This window comes from Mustela nivalis (genome assembly GCF_964662115.1).
Source record: "Mustela nivalis genome assembly, chromosome: 14".
In the NCBI taxonomy this organism is placed as follows: domain Eukaryota; kingdom Metazoa; phylum Chordata; class Mammalia; order Carnivora; family Mustelidae; genus Mustela; species Mustela nivalis.
Window position 1 is genome coordinate 264,361 of NC_139033.1, and position 21,852 is coordinate 286,212.

General features: G+C 54.5%; 1 protein-coding gene across 7 annotated transcripts in view; it reads left to right on the forward strand.

Moving 5' to 3' along the window:
• TRPV4 (transient receptor potential cation channel subfamily V member 4) overlaps positions 1-21,852 on the forward strand; it is a 33,982-nt gene that overhangs the window by 4,223 nt on the left and 7,907 nt on the right. For 2 of the 7 annotated variants that reach the window (XM_082700029.1, XM_082700030.1), the window contains exons 2-8: positions 9,580-10,002; positions 12,553-12,725; positions 16,867-17,019; positions 17,712-17,852; positions 18,394-18,692; positions 20,067-20,246; positions 21,486-21,644. In XM_082700029.1, coding sequence (XP_082556155.1) covers positions 9,611-10,002; positions 12,553-12,725; positions 16,867-17,019; positions 17,712-17,852; positions 18,394-18,692; positions 20,067-20,246; positions 21,486-21,644 — 1,497 coding nt within the window. In that variant the 5' untranslated portion in view covers positions 9,580-9,610. Of the gene's footprint in view, positions 1-5,282; positions 5,299-9,579; positions 10,003-12,552; positions 12,726-16,866; positions 17,020-17,711; positions 17,853-18,393; positions 18,693-20,066; positions 20,247-21,485; positions 21,645-21,852 lie in introns of those variants that run through there. The other 5 variants (XM_082700032.1, XM_082700033.1, XM_082700031.1 and 2 more) reach the window with 5 other exon arrangements.

The following is a 21,852-nucleotide window of genomic DNA, read 5'->3' on the forward strand; positions in this document are numbered from 1 at the left end:
GCTCGGGAATACCAGTAAACAGAGTGAATGAAGGAAGGAATGATTGAACAGATATATCTCAATAAGGCAGGGGCATCAGCAGAAAGCCCCTACTTGGCTTGGAGACCAAGTGGGCTTGGGCGAGTGTCCTGGTCTCCTTGAGCCTTAATTTCTTCTTCTGCAAAATGGATTCATGCTCACTGTCGCTCTCCTGGCGACAGTGGGTCTCACAGGTCAGAGAGCCCAGCACACAGTAGTTGCACGATACGGTGGCCGTGGCTGGGCGGCGAGCGCTCTGCAGTCAGGTGCGCCTCTCCGAGGGGTGAGTGCCGGCGGACCGGGTCAGTAGTTGCACAATAAATGAGCTGTTGAAGGTTGGGAGAGAGGAAGGAAGTTAGCCAGCGAGCTGGTTCATTGGGCAAAAAGGTTCATTTGTGTCTGTGAGTTCATTCATTCATTCAGCAAGTCTATCTTGAGAAGCCACTTAGTGTCAGGCTGTGTTCTAGGCCCTGGGCACTCAGTGGGGACAGGAACAGAAGAGCTGCCATCGTGCCCCACACAGTCCTCAGGGCTGCACTGTATGAGGCTCTGATGCCCACAATGATCAGGTGACCCAGGGGTGGGTGCTGTGCTTAGCTCCCTATTAAAGAAGAGGAAATGGGGGCGCCTGGGTGGCTCAGTGGGTTAAGCCGCTGCCTTCGGCTCAGGTCATGATCTCAGGGTCCTGGGATCGAGTCCCACATCGGGCTCTCTGCTCGGCAGGGGGCCTGCTTCCCTTCCTCTCTCTCTGCCTGCCTCTCTGCCTACTTGTGATCTCTGTCTATCAAATAAATAAATAAAATCTTTAAAAAAAAAAAAAAGAGGAAATGGAGGCTCAGAGAGGTGATGTGACCCGTTGGGGATCCCACAGCTACAAGGCAGCAGAGCCGAGATTCAAACTCCAAGTGTGTCTGTCTGTAGCGCCCCAGCTCCTTTCCACTGCCCCAGCTGCCTGCTGAGCTCCAGGAGCGGTGGCGTATAGAAGAGGGTGACCCTGGAGAGAGGACTTCGGAGACCCTGAAGTGGTAAACTGACACGGGTTTCTAAGCAGATGTTTGGAACCCTAGCCACATTCCCTTCTTGTTGCGTTGTGACCTCGGCTGGGTCCCTCGTCTCTCCAAGCCTCAGTTGGCACCCACGTGACAGGAGGACGATAACAATGCCTACCTCAGATGAGGGGCGAATGCAAAGGTGCTCAGTGAGGGGGAGGAGTTGGGTGGCTAGCTGCCCGCCTCTGTTCCCCCAGGACTTATCCATCTGAGAATGGAGACGATAATACCTGACTTCTGGATTCATTACTTGGTTTAGGACAGGAAGAAGGGGATGTGTGGAATGTTCCGATGAGGGCAGACCCTGCTTATGGTGGGATTTCAGGCATGATCCTCAGCCACAATTTTAAGCAGTTACCTGGAGACTCGGCCTGCTGTTGGCATAGGCTGGTGGAGGGGTAGGCTGGGGCAGAGAGAGGATCTCAAACCGTTCTTTCTGCTGCTTTGGCTTCCTTCCTGGGCTCCTGGTGGACCCATTCGCTCCCTGGGGATCTGCTCACTCCTTTGACTTGGTTAGCCTCGGGCCGGTTGCACATGGGAATGAGGTGAGGGATGCCCGTGTGGGTGGGTGGGGTCCTGTCCCCTCTGGGACTCAGCCTCCCAGCTGGGAAATGGGGCCCGTCCTGATAGCCTACCCGAGATGGTGAGAGAGGGACATGTGGGGTGAGAAAACTCTTTTGGAAGGTAAGGTCTCCGAACATCATCACCGGCCCTGGCCTTGAAGCCAGGAAGTCGGGTCTCAGAGCCCAGTCCACCATGCCCTCTCTGGGCCTCATCTCTCCAGCTGTGAACAGAGGGCATGTTCACAATCCCCCCACAACAAATACTACTTGTTGAGCACTTATTAGACACCAGGAATGGTCCTACACTCTTGAATAATCTCATTCAATCCCTGTACCCTGCCTTTGGGGCAGGAGCTGTCCTTTTATTCTTTAATTTAAAGCTTGACTGTATGGTACAACAAGAAATTCTAAAGCAAATATGGGTAGAGGTGTATATTCCCCCCATTTTATAGGTGAGTAAACTGAGGCCCAGAGAGAAGGTACTTGCTCAAGGCCACCCAGGCTGAGAGTGGCAGGTGGGAAATAGAACATGGGTCAAGCCATTCCTGAGGCTAGAAAATCCCTTCTGGGAGTTTCTGGGGCTTGACTGTCCTCTGGGAGAGGGGCTGGGCCAGAGAGAAGGGAGTCCTGAGCTCTTGAAGGCTCCCACCTCCTGTGCTGAACATTGGGTGGAATCCTGTAACTGTGCTCTGATGGAAGGGGGTGAGGACATGGAAGGAGGCAGAGCCTCCTGGGACAGGGAGAGCCTCTGCTTTGGGTTAGACCCCATCCTGGACCCTTTACAGTACTCAGGACATTCCCATGTTGTGCCGAGGAAACTGAGGCTCAGGGCAAGGAAGCCACTTGCCCAAGGTCACTGAGCCAGGCAGGGATATCAAGATGTAATTCACGTACCATACCGTTCACCCTTTCAAAGTGTACAATTCAGTAGTTTGTTTGTTTGTTTGTTCGGGTTTTGTTTGTTTTGTTTTTTACTGTGTTTAGAGTTGGACAGACATTCCCACTCTCTGTTCCAGTGCATTTTCATACCCCCAAAAAGGAACTCCAGACCCATAACAGTCACCATCCCCATACTCCCTCCCAGCCTTTGGAACTACAAATCAGCTGTCTGTTTCCATGCATTTGCCCATTCTGGACATTTCTTGTAAATGGAATCCCACAGCGTGTGGCCTTCTGGGTTGCATGGTACATGCTCTTGAAAGCACCGAGCCGCACTACCTCCTGGGGTCTCCTTCCCAGGGCGCGGAGCCCTCAGAAGTGAATGGCCACCCGAGAAAGCTCACAGTGGTGTCTGCGCACATGGTCGGAGCCCCTCCAGCCTGCAGTGGCCACACCAGCCTTGTCCTCTGTGGGGCCTGGTGACTCACCCTGGGTGAGTCCCCCGCCTGGGTGGTGTGAGCTTGAGGGGGGCACTCTCCTGGGTGTGAGAGGGACGACAGGACACTGGGGCTCTGTCTGCCCTGGACAGGCAGCCACTGTGCAGCAAACAGGAAGCGGGCTGGGCTGAGACCTGCTAGGTAAACACAGGCTGGCTGGGGAAGGTGCCTGGCATGGCGGAATGCCCCCTGCTGCTGCCGCCCGCAGGGAGCCAGGGAGCCTCAAGCAGCCTGGCAGGCAGCGGGCGTCGCCTGGCCAAGGGGCTGAGCTCCCTGCCCGCTGCTCCCAGCCGTGGCCGCTCTGAGGTGGCTGTGGTCCCAGGCTCTGGGCCTGGCCACTCCGCCCTCCCGGGCAGACATACCTTCCTTGGTCCTCTGTCTCTTTGTTCCTCTGCCCTCTGACAAGAATTAATAAAAAATAATAATGGTAGTAATAGTAATAATAATAATACAGTGGTACCAATGATGTTAAAACAGCCAGTCTTTACGGAGCGTGCATTCTCCCCCAGGTCCTGTGCTGAGTATTTTATACATTTATCTCATTTAAGCCCACAGCAGTCCCCGGAGTAGGTGCTCTGACCATCGCCTCGTAGGGGTGGGGAAACCAAGGCACAGGAAGGCCAGGGTACTTGCTCAGGGCCACACAGCTGGTGAGCCGTTCATCTGCCTTGGGGGCCTGTGGTCCCCACCAGCCATCCAGTACCCCTTCCTCCAACTCCTGCTTCCACCCTTCCCTTCTGGAGTTCCCAGTCCTTGTCAGGTGTCCATTGGAGGCACAGATCCTGGGGACCACATAGGTGTGACTCCTGGTCCTCCCCCTTGGGAGCCGGCCAACACTGTTGGAGTGACCCTGCCTCTCTGAGCCTCGGTTTCCTTACTGGGAAGGTGGGGGGGCAGTTGAACAGAGCTGGTGTTGTCTCTGTGGGATCCCCGTTTTCCTAACCCCTTCATCACCCACACCGCCCCTCCAAGACTGACCGGGAATGACAGGTGCTTGCAGTCTTGTTTATTCCAGGGGACCGCAGGAAGCAGGGGCCCCACAGGTTGGGCACAGAGCCCCAAAATGGAGGGAGGAGGAAGTGCCCTGGGTCCATGTAGGAGCCCCACACCTCTCCCGAGGTCTACCTGCTTCCCACCCATTTATGCATCCCACACCCACTCACCTGTCTTTTCTTACTCTGCCTTCTTTGTTCCAGTGTCTCAGCCCAGGCTGTTCCCTAGTGCCCCCTGCACTTCCTCATTGGACCCTGCTGCCCCCATTCAAGCTGGCCCAGTCCTGGCCACCCCTCCTTGCAGCCCATCCATGTCCCTGTCTGTGTCCCCATCAGAGGAGTTAATGCTGCTTCCCCATGCCTGTACCCTCTGGGGACTTCAGAGGGCTCCTGCCTTACAGTTCAAGGTGACAAATATTTACAGACTCCCCATTCTGCCCCCAGCATTGTGCTGGAAGCTGAGGAGACAACAGATACACAGGAGTCCCTCCCTGTGGAGCTGTCACTCCAGAGAAGAGAGAAGGTGACTAAAGGAATAATACAAGTCAATGTACAAGTTGAATCACACAGGAGCTATAAAGGGAGGCACGTATTGAGTGCTCTATGAATGAACAAGTGAGCTGGTTGAGACTGGAGGTCAGAGAGGCTTTTCACAGGAGATGTCTATGAAGAGGGGACCCGAGCAAGGAGCCCCAGCCATGGGGAGGAAGTGGGGACAGCCCTGGAAAAGATCTGGGGGGGAAAAGCCATGTTCTCCCCCCAGACTCTTTTGTGAGGTTCCATACTTTTATGCTTCCCTGAGTGCTTTGCAAACAGGTGGCACTCAACAGATGCCCATCGGGGTGAATTGATCCCAGAAGGGAGAGATCAGAGAGGAACTAGCTCCCTGGAATTCTTCCCCCTGGGGTAGAGCAGTTTTGCACGCCCAAACTTGCCACCAGATTTAAGCAGCTTTCCTAGGTCATGGAATCAGGAGGATGGGATTTGACAAATACGTGCCAGAGTTTCCATGAGATCAGGCAAAGCTACAGGCAATGGTGAGGATGGGCCCTTTCTTCCACCCACTGCATGAGGAGGGGGCAGGTGAAAGGCTCAGGAGACCTCAACCCCCTATTGGACCTGAGATTCTCAGAGAGAAGGGACCTGCCTTTCACTTAGACTTGTGGTTCGCTGTTTACTGAGGGCTTCCTCTGTGCCAGGGCCTTGACTCGACTTGTACAGTTCGCACAACGACCTGGTTAAGATCCCCATGGACAGGGGAGGAAGGCAAGGCACAGAGAGGCTAAGTCACTTGCTCAAGGTAACGCAGCTCAAGAGTGGTGGGTGGGGGAGCCGACCCCCTGATCTGTCTGATCAAAATGCACACTCTTTCCACTCCCCACTAGTTCCATCCCACGGGACCTCTGGGGGAGAGAGTGGGTTTGGTTGCCCCAACTGAGTCCCCAGGTCCGTCAGAGCACAATGTGTGGCTTTTGGCTATTTTCCTGGAAAGCCCGGAGCCTCTGTTGGGGCAGAGAGGGGGGCTTGGGGATCCTGGGTCAGTACTGTGTCTCCTCACCCTGCTTGGGACCTCTGCAGGCCTTAACCCAGTCACTCCTGAGCCCCTCTGGTCTATACCACTCTGACACCACTGGACACGACTGCTCCTTGCTTTGTCTGGCCGTTTAATCTGTCCCCCCACCGGAAGATCAGCCCCAGATGGGCCAGGTTTTTCTCCGTGTCCTCTGTACCTGGCACGCCGTAGGTTCCAGGAATCATTTGGCGAGTAAATGAATAGAGGAGTGGTTTCTAATCCTTTTCCTTGGGCCCTGAGACTCCGATCCCCCTCCATTCGTCCTGTCCGGCCACCCTCTGCATGGACCACAGTCTGGTTTTTATGTTTGGAAGCGAAGCTCAATGCTTAAAACAACACGTGAAATTGACTGGTTTCAGTGACGCTCAGCCAGTGGGGAGGTTCCCACTCAGGCATACCCATCCTCCGCTGGGCCTCTAGTGGGCCTGGTGCCAGCTGGGAGCTGCCTGCTGTGCAGGCCTTCTTGGGTGGGGCAGCCCCCAGGGGCTCACCACGGGCACATGCACACGTGTGTGCACATTGCGCAGGGAAAGACACAGAGAAGTATACATGACGTTCCCGCCCTGATGAGGCCCACGGGGACTCTTCTGCCTTTCTTCCCTGCCCGCACCCCCTTCCGTCCCAAGCCTGGCATGGGTTTGGAACGTGTAATAGCAGCCTACAGGGCAAATTAGAACAGGGAGGGAACTCTTTTCCTGACCGCAAAGGACAGGGTAGTGTTTGGGTATAGAATGGTGAGAGAGCAGCAGAGCGGGCTGTGCATGCGTGCATGTGTGTGTGTGTGTGCGCGCGCACACGTGTGCATGTGCACGTGCATGTGCTCCCTGGCATGTACACCGGCATGGGCTGTGTGGAAGGAGCCCAGGCTTAGGATCGAGAAGCCTTCTTCATGGCCATTTGTTCCTGGGTGGCCTCTGGGGGTCTCAGTGCCCTTAGCTGTGAAATGGGAGCCGGGGCCCAGCTTTGTTGACTAGGCTTTCGTGGGCCGGCATGGGGGTGGCAGGCTGCAGTTCTGCATGTGCCTGTGCCTGGGGAGGGGGGTGAGGAGGGCAGGTTAATATGCCGTATATCACACACAATGGTGATGATGGCAATGGAAGCATTTGCTAGTGCTTCATTAGGAGCCCAAGAGGCCTGTGATCGGCCTTATGTCACGGCAGCCCTGAGGGATGGAGGCTGTTGCCACTACCCTCATTTGACAGGTAGGGAAACTGAGGCTCAGAGAGACTGGCATGGGCTGGTGGGGATCATCCTTAGCTCCCAGCGTTTATGCAGCTTGAACAAGATACCATCAGTGGTTGACATGGTGCCTGGTGGCCAGGCAAGACCCAGTCAACCCAGGGCTTAGGGTAGCCCAAGCTTGGCAGCCAAATGCTCAGATTTGGATCCGGGCTCTGCCACTAGCCTGCTGTGTGGCCCTGGGCAAGTCACTCAGTCTCGCTGACCCTCAGCATCCTCATCTGTAAAATGGGAATGAGAGCCTTACATCCCTCCAGGGCAAGGTTCCCCTACCTCAGCACTACTGATGTCTTGGGCTAGATCGGTCCAGGCAGCGGGGTTTCCCCTGTGCATTGTCATAATTATGATTTTATCATAATTAAACCCTAATAATGATCCTACGTGCCTTTCCTAAGACTACAAGCAAGGAGAGAGTGGCCGAGAGGAGATTTGAACCTGGGTTTGGCTGAATTTAGATCCCTCATCATGGAGCCCTCCAAAACAGTAGATACCGGCTGGTTGGGGTTCCTTAGTAGATGGGGTGCAGGCATGATGGGGGATTGGGAGCGTTCTGAAGCAGGAGATTTCCCCACTGGCTCCAGTGGGGAAAGGGGTATGGTAATTGGGAGGGTGTTGACAGCAGAGGAATGTGCCTCAGTGCCTTCCCTCCCCTCCCGGAAGGCCCCCAGAGAGGTGGGCAGAGCTATTGCCCCTAGAAGTACAGCCTACCCCCCATGCCTCCACCCAGTAGATTCCTGTCCCTGCCTACCATGCTTCTCATTCTTGTGGAACAAAGCCATCTGACACCTCCCAAGATCTCTAGGAGGATGTGGGGTCACCCCGGTTTTACAAGGAGAGAAATGGAGACCCAGACACAGGAAGTGATTTGTCCAAGATCCACAGTTGCTGGAGTCCAGGGCCGAGACAGGAGCCCTGTGTGTCTGATTTCAGCATCTGTGCTCCTCACCTTTCCTTCCTCCCTTGATTAGACTCATCGAAAGCCCCTGATTTATTCCCAGGGTTGGCACGGAAAATGCCTGACCTCACTGAATTCTTCCCACAAGGCTATGAAAAGCTGCTGCCTTTACTCCCATTTTATTTTATCTTATTTTATTTAAAGATTTTATTTATTTGTTTTTAGAGAGAGACAGAGAGTGAGGGGAGGGGCAGAAGGGGAAGGGAGAGGGACAAGCAGACTGCCCTCTGAGCACAGAGCCCAACACAAGGCTTGATCTCATAACCCTGAGATCACATCCTGAGCCACCCAGGCGCCCCTGTACCCATTTTAAAGGGGAGGAAACTGAGGTTCATGGAGCTGAAGTGACTTTCCCAAGGTCACACTGCTTGTCAATAGCAGCTGAGCCTAGAACCTAGGCCTGAGTGACCCGAGAGTACAGGCTTTCCCTCCCTACTGGTGCCCAGAAAAGGGCCAGTCCCCAGCAGGAGAGGGGACCCTCTGTAAGTTCCTCTGTACCCACCAACAGAGGCCTCTGGTGGTGCCCCTGCCTCCCCGGCCTTAGCCTCCCCTCAAGCAGTCACAAAACAAACAAGGCGGGAAGCAGTGTTTATTTGCTTCCCTGCTCATGTGTCGGGCAGGGAGAGGAAGACATAGAAAAGAGAGCTTTTCAGACATCTCCCTGCGGCCGGGGTGGGATGGCGGAAGCTCCAGGCCACTCGCCCTCCGCGCTCAGCACCGCGCGCCCGGCAGGGCACCGCAGAGGGCAGCGGCCTGCCAGCCAGCCCGAGGGGCCTTACTCCTCCCCGCCCTTGCTCCTGGTTCACTGTCAGGCCCAGTGCTAGGGAGACCTGGGTGCAAGTCCAACTCTTCTGCCTAGAAGCTGGGTGACGGCCCCTCTTAAAGCTTCAGTTTCTCCATTTGAGAAATGGGAACACATCACACCTCTGTCCACATGGCACCTTTCTAGGTGTTAGGGACGCAGGAGTGAACAAGACAGAAGCATTCCCTGCCTCCTGGTGCTCATGGCCCGGGAATGAACAAGTCCCATGGACAGATGGTCAGGGAGGGCTTCCCAGAGGAAGGGACAATTGAGCTGGGATCACAGGTGGGTAGGAGTTAGCCAGAACAAAAGGGGAGGGAAGGGATGGGCATTTGGCCCAGGGGAGCCAGGGTTTTGCACTATAGTAAGTCAGCTATAGTCTAGGAAACTCAGTTTCCTGGTCTGCAAAAGGGGAATCATGAGGATGGGCACTAGGAGAGACAGAGGAGCCCTGGCTTACGCAGTGGGTTCACACCTCTGTTTTCTGAGCACCTGCTGGGCCTGGAGCATGCATTTAATCGTTATGTTCTAGTTAGTGCCTGACCATGGGAATGCATGCTCTCTGCTTGGACGCCCCCATTTTACAGGTGAGAAAACTGAGGCCATGAAATCAACTTGCCCAACGCCATGCAGTTGCTGAGTGTGGTGCCCAGATTTTTTACCTGCTCTGTGGGGCTCTGAATCTGGCCAGGTTGGGCAAGAGTAAAGCCTCAGGCCCCAGGCTTGGGGTCTCAGGGGTGACTCTGAGGCCCTTCTTCCTCCCCCTAGTGCCCAGGGTAGTTGGACCTGAGGCACATTTGCATTTCTAGGCCCCTAAAAGAGGCTCCTGTTGCAGCCCTTGCCTGGGGCCGGCAGCCAACCACATCTGGGAGTGGTCACCCCGCACCCCTGTCATTACAACGGTGGCTTTGAAGCAGCTGGCAGCAGTGCTGTTTGCCCACATGGGAGGGGGCTTCCTGGAGCCCCCACCACTGGCCGGGCTCCGCCTGACTCTCCTCCTATTGCCTTGCAGGCAGAGCAGCGCAGACGGGTCGTGGGTCGGCATGGCAGATCCCAGTGAAGGCCCCCACACCGGGCCTGGGGAGGTGGCCGAGAGCCCCGTGGATGAGAGCGGCACCCCTGGCGGTGAGGCCTTCCCCCTGTCTTCTCTGGCCAACCTGTTTGAGGGCGAGGATGGCTCCCCTTCCCCTTCCCCTTCCCCAGCTGACCCCGGCCGCCCTGCCGCCCCCGGGGATGCACGACCGAATTTACGCATGAAGTTTCAGGGTGCCTTCCGCAAGGGGGTGCCCAACCCCATCGACCTCCTGGAGTCCACCCTGTATGAGTCCTCGGTGGTGCCAGGACCCAAGAAGGCACCCATGGACTCGCTCTTTGACTATGGCACCTATCGTCACCACCCCAGTGACAACAAACGGTGGAGGAGGAAGGTCATCGAGTGAGTATCGCGGGCCCCCTGGCCAAGGGTTTCCTCTGTGTCGAGTCCAACCACCCATCCATCCATCCGTTCTCCTACCTGTTCACTCAACTGTCCACTTTTCCATGTATTTGTCTGTTCAGCTATCATCCAACCATCCATCCATTCATTTCTCCGGTTACTCGTCTTTCCACCTGCTCATCCACTCAGCCAGTCCATCCTTCCATACCCCTCTACCCTCGATCGCTCCACCACCCACCCACCGGAACCCATAACAAACCCCCTCAGGCCTCTTTGTGCATCTTGAGGACAGTCTTGAAGTCGGGAGATGGCCCATTATTGCCCGATCCCCGCCAGTCCTCCTTGCCAGTCACAGACTCATTTATGCCCTTGGATGAAGCCCTTGCTCAGTAAGGAGCTGTCCCTTTTCTTTATTCACTGAGTCAGTGATTCATGTAGTGCATGTGTCTTAAGCACCCATCCCCCAAGCCCACATGCCAGGCAGTGTGGTTGGCCCTGTGGCTCTAGGGGTGAGCCACACCCGATCCTGCTCCAACTGAGATTAGACCCTGAGCAGCCTTCACTGGCACCTTCATTTTGGAGGGTGAGCCAGGTAATAGGCAATTAAATAGGCACATGAACATACAGTTTGGGTTGGGAGAGGTGCTGAGGCAGAGAGAGGAACTGATACAGGAAAGGTAGTCCAGGAAGGCTTCTTGGAGGAGTCAGTATTTTAACTCAATACTAAGGTATGAGAAGGAGTGGCCATATGGGGTGAGGAAGGTGTTCCAGTGGAGCAACATGCATGTACCAGGACCCGAGGCTGGAGGGCATAAGTGTGCCCAAGGAATGAGGCCTTGTGGTCATCTACATGCTACCGGACAGTGTGTTTCACCTCTGCTCAGAGGAGAGCAAACCCCAGGGTCCCCGTCCCTTTCAGGCCCTGTTGGAAGCTGGTGGGCTCCATGTCTCCCTTTCCTCATCCTCAGAACCCCTTCTTCAAGCCCTCACTGAACCCCTACCTCAGACAGTCAGGGCCAATAGCTCATAGGAGGGCTGTGCAGGCACTGAGGTCTTCAGAGACCCCGAATGCCACCTAATGAGGTGTGGGGGTGAGGGCATTCTTTTCATTTCATTTTTTGGTTCCAAGCTCACAATTCAGGAGCAGATAAAATTGTGGCTGTCCAGGTGCTCTCCCAGTCAATGCCCCGATCTCAGGAGGGCACTTCTTCCCCTGCGTGGGGCCCTGCCCCTGGTGGGGAGTGTGCAGCCTGGTGCCCAGGAAGGAAGGAGAGCAACTGTCCATGTCCCCTGGCCTGCTACCTGTTCTCTCTGCCCTATAGCCCCTCCTGACTCAGTCTCCCCCCCGCCGACCTGCCACTGTCACTGTTCCCCCTTAGCTCCCCTTCTGTCTCCCCCACTGTCTCTGTTTTTGTCTTTCTCTGCTCTACCCTCTGTTCAATTGTTTGGACAGGTTCTTCCTGTGCCCCACATGTGCCAGCGCTGGGTGGGTGGGGACACAACAGAGAGGATTCTTGCTCTTCCTGGGGACCCCCGGGCTAGTGCTGCTCCCAGCTTTTGTCTCTTAAAACCTAGTATGCAGTAGGAGTCCAAGTGGTGTTTGTCCAATGACCAGGGGAGTATCTCTGGTCATCCACTTTGTCTCTCCACTGGCCAGTCCCAGCCCCTGCAGGTTGTGCCCTGTCTCCACCTGACTCTGTAGCTTGGCATTTCTCCCCAACCTCCTCCCTCCCCCACAGGCTCTGGGGCACACAGTGGGTGCCAGATAATAGCCTCAGTGTCCGCTAACATGTGCCATGTCCTGCTGTGCAGGGGGCCTTGAACCCGGCACCTGTGTGCAGGGCCTCATTCGTCTCAAATGTTTGTTGAGTGAATAAACCAGTGAGTAAATGGCGGAATCAATGAATGAGTTGCTTTATCTTTTAGCCCAGAGTTCCTCCTTTCTTTTCTTACTGGTTTCTCTTTTTTGGTCTCTGGCTTACTAAGTACTCAGTAACTGACCGATAGAAGAGTGGAAGGGTGGGTGGGTGGGGTGGAATGGTGGATGAATGGACAGATGGACAGGTGGTTGGATGGATGGACAGATGGATGGATGGATGGTAGATAGATGGGTGGATGGGTGGGTGGATGGATGTGTAGGTGGACAGATGGATGGATGGACAGTCGGGTGTATGGACGGACAGATGGATGGATGGGTGGGTGGGTGGGTAGATGGACAGACAGATGGATGCGAGGATGGGTGGATGGGCCAGTGGTAGATCTGCCACTGGTAGGTGGGTGGATGGATAGGTGAGTGGGTGGATGGATGCGTAGGCAGGCTTATGTTTCTTTTTGTCTGTTTCTACCCAACACACAGTAGGTATTAGGTAGAGTTTGTTGGGATAAGATATTCCTTTGTTTCCCCAGCTGTCCCTCCCCTCTATTCTAGTCCCTTCTTAGGGCTCCAGCTCCCTACACCTCTCCACCACAACTCCTGGGCCCCTCAGGCCAGAGATGGTGGGGTGGGAGGGGGATGAGCCCTTCCATCACCCTGCCTTCCCCCACCTCCAGGAAGCAGCCACAGAGTCCCAAAGCTCCTGCGCCACAGCCACCCCCCATCCTTAAAGTCTTCAACCGACCAATCCTCTTTGACATCGTGTCCCGGGGCTCCACTTCTGACCTGGATGGGTTGCTTCCCTTCTTGCTGACCCACAAGAAGCGGCTGACTGACGAGGAGTTCCGGGGTGAGCCACTGAGGTGGGGGTCGTGGGTGGGCCAGCCAGGGGATGAGGGAAGCCTGGCATGGGGGCCCCCTTTCCTCTCAGCTTCTTCTCCTGTGTTGCTGGCCTGCATTGGCATGAAGAGCACTGGAGAGGGAGTCTAGTCTTGTGTGTCCTTTGCCATACTACTTAACCATTTTGGGCTTTTGCTACCGTTATTCATTCATTCATTCTTCCAGCCTTAATTTATGGCAAGGTCAGTGTTTTACTCACACAGGTTCAAATCCCACCTCCATTACTTCAGGGATGTATGGCCTCCCTGAGCCCCAATTTCCCCATCTGTCAACTGAGGAATAATAATAGCCTAGCCCTGGCAGAGTATTTCGGCTTCTGCTTGTGGGCTCTGCCCTACCCCAACCAACTCTTGGGGCTCGCCTTCCTAGGCTGAAGCCCAGGTCACCACTGCCCGCAACTTCTCCCAACCCAGAGAGCTCACCCCTGAGCCTTGTCTGGGCTCCAACCTGCACCTCCAGGGATCAGCTCCCCCTGCAACCCTGGCCTTCCCTGCAAATTGGCAAAGTTGCCCTCTGAGCTCCCAGACCTGACTCAGTCACCTACTGTGTGCCATAATTAACTGGCCAAACAACCCCACAAATCAACATAAGATGTTGAGAACCGTGGCACCTGTTACAGAGGAGAGCCTATCTCTAGAAGGCTGGCGGCTGTCTGCCACTGGGGACTGGGGAAACTTCTGGAAGGTCAGAGGGGCCATTTTCTGAGACTTCAAGTATTTCAGCTAAATTCAGTGCCAGAGCAGGGGGTACCTAGCCAGCGTGTATTTTTTGCGTGTATCTTTCCCAACCAGATCCTTTGAACACCAACGTGATATGGTACAGTATCTCGACTGTCAGAAGAGAATTCCTGGATTTATCAAAAATAGTCCTTCATGGTGTGCAGCCGGATGGTGGGCTTCTTGGAGGCATGAGCTTAGAGTTGTGGCCCGTTGGGGCTCCTCCCTGTCCTTGGACGGCCTCAGTGACTATGTTTAAGCCCTTGGCCAAACGGCCCCTGCAGATCCCCCTAGAGCAGTCTGCACAAGAAGGGATAGGCTAGGCGGAGAGCAAACTCCTGTGTCTCCAGCAAAACCGTATAGCTCTGGGCTGGGCTCCCAAGGCTCCAGCTGCTCCTGGGTTTACGACCAAGTCAGGGGCTTGTCGCCTAGGCCAGGAGCCCCCAGGCGAGTGTATCTGTGTGCATGAACAGAGATGGGGGGTCCCCCAAAACTGCAGAGAACAGTGCATGTTATTGGGGGATTAACCATGAGGCATATGAGGCTAAGTAAGCTATAGGGTGGCTCGTTTGCTCTTGCCCCTTCCAAGGCCCTACAACTAATTTTGAATTCATAATTGCATATTTGATTTCATAAACAGTACCCTAAAATTATGCAAGTCTGAGGCCCCCAAAAAACCCGGATCCACGCCTGCATGTTGTTCTAGCCAGAGGCTCATGAGCTCATCTGATTCTCAGGGGAGTCTGACTACCACCCTTCCAAGTTTGACACCCTCCCATCTGGGATTCCTTAAGGGCCCCTCTACCCTAGCAGCCGCTTTGCCACCTGGTGGCCGAGTCTCAGAACTGCGTGTCCCTCCTTGGTTCTGGGAAGATGCCACTCTTGGCATTTCATCCCAAGATTCAGGCTGGCAGCCCCCCACCCCGCTATAGCCTGGGTCTGGGAGGTGTTGGAGCCCAAATTCAAGGTCTCATTCCATACTCCACACAAACCATTTTGGGTTTTCTGTCGTTTGGAGTTACCTGTGGTGACCAGCTCATGAGGTGCTGTGCCAGGCATAGGGCAAACAATGGTGAATAAGTCAGAACACAACCCTGTCCTCAAGTTGCTTGCAGTTTCCTGGGGCAGATCAACATTCATCAAGCAGTCAAGGTAATAAAAACAGTTATAAACTGTAATGTGTGCCAACAAGCAGCTGTCTTGGAAGCTTGATCTAGTCAGGAAAATCTGGGAGAGCTTCTTGGAAGAGGTGACACTTAAGCTGAATCAGAATGAGTTGCAGTTAACTAGTTAAAAAAAGGAGGAAGGACCAGGGAGGGGGTGCAGCACAGCATGTGCAAAGGCCCTGTGACTCACTGTAATAGCATGTTCTTCCGTGACCACTCTAGCTGCTCTGAGGATTGAAGGAAAGCCAGAGAGGCTAGTGGAAACCTGGCAGGTGTCTTGGGCCAAGGTGGTGGCAGTGGAGATGGGGAGTAGTGGAGGGATTGAATAGGACATGCTGAAGGGGATGTGAGGGAGAAAAGAGGACAAGGACAAGGGTGACACAAAGGTTTGTGGCTGGAGGGAGACCCCATCCTCTGAGGAGGGGACATAGGTGGGCTGGGAGTTGGCTTTGGGAGGGAGCGCAGAGAGTTGCAAGCTGCCTGAATTAGGAAATGGACTGACAACTCCTCGAGGCTACAGCTGAGTGTGAGTGTGTCCAGAGAGACTTGCCAGGGCCCTTGACCAGCATTTGGGGCACCCCCACCCCACACTTATGCAGATGAGGAACTGGAGTCCGCTTTTCCTTCAATTCAAGGTAGAGCTCCTGGTGACTCTGGGCTGGGCACCAGGGATCCAGCATGAAGCACCTTGTCAGGAATGAGGCTTGGCCATGGGACCTCAGTCCTGGGGGCACCAGGCCTGGAACTCAGGTCTCTGTGAGTCTTTCTTGTTCTTCCCGCTGACTTCTGGCGTCTAGGGAGAAATTCCTATGCCACCCTGTAATGGAGTATTGACTGAGAACTTTTACCTGCCCGGCGCTGGGCTCATCAACCAATATCTGGTAGCTCTTCGATGTCCTCTGTGACCTGTTTAGCCAGAGGGGAAACTGAGGCAGAAGAAGAGTCACAAAGGAATGGGGAATAAAGCCAGGAGTTGAACCCCAAGGTGCATGGCTCCCCAGGTCTCAGCTCACACCTGCATCTCCTATTCTTTCTTTCTTTTTAAGATTTATTTATTTATTTATTTGACAGACAGAGATCACAAGCAGGCAGAGAGGCAGACAGAGAGAGAGGAGGAAGCAGGCTCCCTGCTGAGCAGAGAGCCCGATGCGGGGCTCAATCCCAGGACCCTGAGACCATGACCTGAGCCGAAGGCAGAGGCTTAACCCACTGAGCCACCCAGGCGCCCCATGCATCTCCTATTATTGATCCCGTTTCTGCTTTGGCCGTTCCTGAGGCCCTAGCATTCTTAGGGGAGTTCTCTTCCCATTGACGCTTGCTTGTTTGCTTGCTTTTTAAGATGTATTTATTTATTAGAGTGGGAGGGGACGGGTGGAGGGGCAGATGGTTGGGAGAGAATCTTAAGGAGACTCCCTGCTGAGCAAGGGCTCGATCTCAGGACCCTAACATCATGACCTGAGCCCAAACCAAGTGTCAGACACTCAACCGACTGAGCCACCCAGCTGCCCTGCATTAACTCATTCTTTTAAGATATAAGTCAACTCGTATATCCATAAAAGTCAATCCAAGGGAAAGAAAATTACCAGTGTCAGTGGACAGTGTTAAGGACCAGTTTCTATCATGCAGACACTGGCTTCATGAGAGAGGTTTGAGAACAAGCTCATAGCGGGACTTCAGTGTCATCGGTGGGACACCAAAGCCCTTTCCCACCGCTCCTAAGATAATTTCATGTCCACAATGGTGGGCAGTCTGCACTTTGGGGACTGCTGTACCCCATCTGCCCCCTTCTAGTGGCATTGATGTAAATACTTCATGGGAAGAAGAGCCTCTGTTCAAGTAGGTGGCAGATGCTTCCTGCTATGTCTGGCTTTAGAGCTTCACATTTGTCATTGGCATATCAAAGGCTCTGACAAGTCCTGTAACAAGTAAATATTGGTTGGCTTTCTTTAACCCAGGATTCCCCACCATTTATTGGATTTTTAAAATTCCCTCCAAATTATGGTTCCATATATCCCAATCTCAATAGGCTGTGGCTTCCCACATTTTGTAGAACTGCCCCTCCAGGTTTATTGGACCCCTCTCAGCACCATGGGGGCAGTAGGGAATGGGCTCAGAGGGGAGGTGTGACATGGCCCCAGTGCCCTGTCCCCTGCTGCCCAAGTAGTTCCTTGGACTGAATGTCCCTCATCCCATATGTGTGTCCCCCCAGAGCCATCCACGGGGAAGACCTGCCTGCCCAAGGCCCTGCTGAATCTGAGCAACGGCCGCAATGACACCATCCCTGTGCTCCTGGACATCGCTGAGCGGACGGGCAACATGCGAGAGTTCATCAACTCGCCATTCCGGGACATCTACTACCGAGGTGGGGCCCTGCACTGGGGCAGGGGTGATGCAGGGTGGTGGAGGGGGGTGCTGTCCTTGCTCCTCTGACCCACGCCACCCCAAGAGCTTTCGTCTACACCCGGGGTGCCATCACACGTCCAGAAACTGATCACTGAATGACTTGCCCTTCCGTCGGTTCTAATAGTCCGTGAACTTGGCTTTGGGACCTGAGGTGCCATGGCTCTGGGTGATTTAAGTCTCCACGATAGTAGTCCTATGGGCCAGCAGCACTAAGGGCCAAGGGGATCACCAGTCCTTGATCCCCGGGGTCAAAGTTTTGAGATTCCATGAATCAGACTTGACTTTCCCGATTCCCAGATGTGGAGATTCAAAGCCTATGAATATTATAAATTCAGTCCAAATTTCTGTGGGACCACAATGCCTTGGTCTCCTGGGGTAAAGCCACCTGTGAGTCTTGACAAGTCCCCACACTTGGGATCTGACACGTGGGCTCTCCTCTGAGTCTACATTCCTCTTGCCCAACACATGTTAGGCCTTCACACGGCAGAGATCCCACATCCAGTCAGCATCTAGAGGTCCATTGCTGCCCTTGGGAGGAGCCGGCCGAGGCCTGGGGCTGCAGCCCACACTCCGCAGCCCTCCACCCCCGCCCTCAAGTCTGGTCCGGTCTTTGCCCCCAGCTGGTGACAGCCCTTCACCCCTACCCCCCAGGTCAGACCGCTCTGCACATCGCCATCGAGCGGCGCTGCAAACACTATGTGGAGCTCCTGGTGGCCCAAGGCGCCGATGTCCATGCCCAGGCCCGGGGCCGCTTCTTCCAGCCCAAGGATGAGGGAGGCTACTTCTACTTTGGTGAGGAGGGGGTGGTGAGGGCTGGGGGACATGGGGTGTCCACAGCCCTGGCTCCTCCCCAGACACCCTAAACCCTGCTCGCATGTCGTGTTGGTCCCCAGGGTCTTACTATGAGGAGTAGAGCATCACTGGCTCCTGGAGCCTCAGCTTCCCCATCTATACTGTGGGGACCATGAGCGCCCCCAGCGCTGTGATGGATGGTCAGCCCCAACACGCAGCACCGCATCATGCTCATCCTTTAGTTTCCAAAGCTGGGACCAGGATCCCAACTACAGATCTCATACCCCCCATCACTATCACATCACCCCTGCTTAAGGCACACGCTATTAGAAGTTCAGGGCCAAAGTCCCTCCACATCACAGAGCCATACCCCATCTCCAGCATGTTACCCACAGAATGTGCACCTGCCTAATGCCTTGCTACTGACTGTCAGGACTGTGTCTAGCTTCCCCGGCTCTGTTCCCTGAGGATCCATGGGCAGAGCTCCCCCACCCTGGGCCCCCCTTTCACTGACCTTCCCCACCTCCCCCCTGGCCTGTAGGTGAGCTGCCCCTGTCGCTGGCAGCCTGCACCAACCAGCCCCACATCGTCAACTACCTGACGGAAAACCCACACAAGAAGGCCGACATGCGGCGGCAGGACTCCCGTGGCAACACCGTGCTGCACGCGCTGGTCGCCATCGCGGACAACACCCGCGAGAACACCAAGTTCGTCACCAAGATGTATGACCTGTTGCTGCTCAAGTGTGCCCGCCTCTTCCCTGACAGCAACCTGGAGGCCGTGCTCAACAACGATGGGCTCTCACCCCTCATGATGGCAGCCAAGACGGGCAAGATTGGGGTGAGTGCAGGGAGTGGGAGGCACAACCAGCCAGCATCCCCCACTCTTGTCCCTCTACACACACACACACACACACTGGAGGAGCGATAGGTAGTATTCATTATTATTAATGTGCACACCCACCTCCTATTATGCCAACCCCTTGTCCTCACCCAAGAACCTGCTGTGGCTCCCTATTGTCCAGCCACACAACTCAGCTTCATCCCAGAGCCTCTGTTCTCAACCCATGCCACTGGATGATCAGGCCCCACTCCCACCAGCCAGGACAAGCCACTGATAGAAATCAAAGTCCCAGGGCTCCACCCCTGGATACTCCCCTATAATCCATTATAGGGGTCCTAGCTTAGCCCCTAACCTGTTGAGCAGCTCTGTGCAGTTTCTTTCCATCTCTGGCCTCACAGCACAGGGCACTGATGACATCAGAGGCTGGTTCTGGGGTGTGCAATGTGTCTGGTGCAGAGTAGGGTGATTAGCTATATCCTTGACCTTGAACCACTAGGTACCAGTGGCACTCCCCGCCACTGTGACAACCCCAGAAGACTCTAGATGGTGCCAGCTTGTCCCCTGAGAGGCACCGTTGCCCTGATTGAGAACCAAGCCTGCAGTGCTCTGGAGTCAGGAGCACTTGGGTCCAAAGCCTGGCTCAGCTTTGGTGTGTGACCGGTGTGTGACCGCAGGCATCTCCCCTCCCCACTCTGTGCTTCAGTGTCCTCGGCTGTAAAATGGGGACGAATGTCCCATGACGACTAGAGAGGGTGATCCATGGAAGGTCTTTAATGAAGACCCTGGAATGGGTGCTTAGTAAGTGGCAGGAATTATTCTTGTTCTATTAAAAACATGGTGAAGACTACAAAAACTGCAGTTCATGTAAGAGGCTTGAGGTACTGGAGAAAGCCTGAGTTTAAATTTTGGCTTTTTGCACCATTAACCTGTGTTGTTCTGGGCAATGCCCACCCCCCTTTCTGTTCCTCAGTATCCCCTGCATGTAAGCTACAGATAGTGGCATCATTTAACATGTCAATAAGATGGATTCACTGTTGTTTTAATTACATAAACAAGACATTCGTTCCGATTCCGATTTTTAAGGCTGGCCCAGTTCAGTCTGATGTCAGCTGAATGTTTGTGTGGCCCCAGGGAGCACCCTTCTTTTCCCTGAGCCTCTGTTTGGTCATCTGGGAACCAAGACCATAAGAGTAAGGACAAGAGGCATGCCCCATAAATATTTCCTCTCCTCTGCATCCTGTTCTCTGGGGAGGTGCCACGAGATGGGCTGTGATGGGTCCCCGGGTCCCTGGGATGTGAGGGGCTGAGTATGGGTGTCCCTCCCCGGGGCCTCCTGACCCACCCTTCCCCCCCACCCCCCACCCCGTGTAGGTCTTTCAGCATATCATCCGCCGGGAGGTAACAGACGAGGATACAAGACACCTGTCTCGCAAGTTCAAGGACTGGGCATATGGGCCGGTGTATTCCTCACTGTATGACCTCTCCTCTCTGGACACGTGTGGGGAAGAGGCCTCTGTGCTGGAAATCCTGGTTTATAACAGCAAGATCGAGGTGAGTGCTGGGGCAGGAGACAGAGCCTTGGGAAGGTTGGGGTGGCTGAGAGCAGGGAAAGGACCCTGGCACCAGGAGTGGTCTGTAACTTATTTGCTGTGTGACTCAGGACAAGTGACCCAGCTTCTCTGAATTCCAGTTTCCTCTATCTTTATCTATCTATAAGGATAGTTCGTGTCCCTTAGGGTTGCTGGGAGGACCAACTGAGTTCCTTTGAGAAGAGTCTGGCACCAAATAAACATTATATGTCAGCTATTATCATCAGTAGTTGTTAGACGAAGGTTTGAAAGCTCCTTTTTTTCACTTAGCAGTATTTCATGAACATCGTTCTGCACCATTAAATATTCTTCTGCAATATCATTGCTGCAAGTAAATGTACCACATTCTAACTAACCATTCCTCTATTCTTGGTCATTTAGGTTTGTTTCTGCCTTTAACTACCAGGAATAACACTGCAATGGCATCTCTGTGGCTGCATTGTTGCACAAATCCATGGTGATGAGGGAACTCATGTCATTAATGGGACAGGACACTATACAAATGGGACAGAAACTGCTGGGGACGGGGTGTAGGTCTCCCCTTCCCTCCCCAGCTCCATGAGCTTGGACAGATACCTTCCGCTGCTGGAGCTCACTTCCCCCATCTTTGAACTTAGGGATGAATCTGATTGAGGTTAGGGGTGGTGGGAAGTTTAGCATCTTGGTGCAAGCTTTGATGGATTGGTACTGTCTATCTGGGACTGGTATGGAGAACTATTGTGCAGGGCTCAATTACTGATGACTTCCCCCCATCCACCCTATGGAGAAGAGTCATCCATGAGTTAAGTGTCTATCATCCTGGGGCTAAATTTCCCCATCCTGTTTCCTGACTCAGACCTTCTGAGGTTGCAGCCCAGAGATTTATATATTTTGACAAGCCTAACTAAGTGATTTTGCCACCAGGAGTTGGGGACCTGCCATGCTCAGGTTGGAGTTTGGGGACCATGAGAATAGCTCTCCAGCTATTCTCTGAGAATAGCTCTGAGTCCAGAATAGCCTGGAGAGGTCAGCTCTGGCAGAACTGGGCAGAGCCCAGTGGGGTTGATTTGGAATCCCCACCCAGTTCCCCGTGAATCCTTGAGTGTCATGGAAGAGTGGCTTAGGGAGGAGAGAGTGCTCTCGGGGCCAAGGGTGGGGACAGGTGTGTTAGAGTCGGCCTGCCTGGACCCCATGTGGCCCCCGCTCGCCCTGTCCCCCACAGAACCGCCACGAGATGCTGGCCGTGGAACCCATCAACGAGCTGCTGCGGGACAAGTGGCGTAAGTTTGGCGCTGTGTCCTTCTACATCAACGTGGTCTCCTATCTCTGCGCCATGGTGATCTTTACCCTCACCGCCTACTACCAGCCACTGGAAGGCACCGTGAGTGGCCGGGAGCCCAGCAGGAGCTGGGGCGCAGCTGGGGCACGGCTGGGTCCTCCTTTGGGGGTCCCTGTGGGAGAAACTGGAGAGAGCCCATGATGGAAGTGCCCTCTTCCCCTGTACCTGGGTGGGGGAAGAGAGTGAGGGAAGAGGATCCACAGGATCCAGGGGTTTGGGGGGCCTTGGGGGAACATCTGGATCTGGGGCC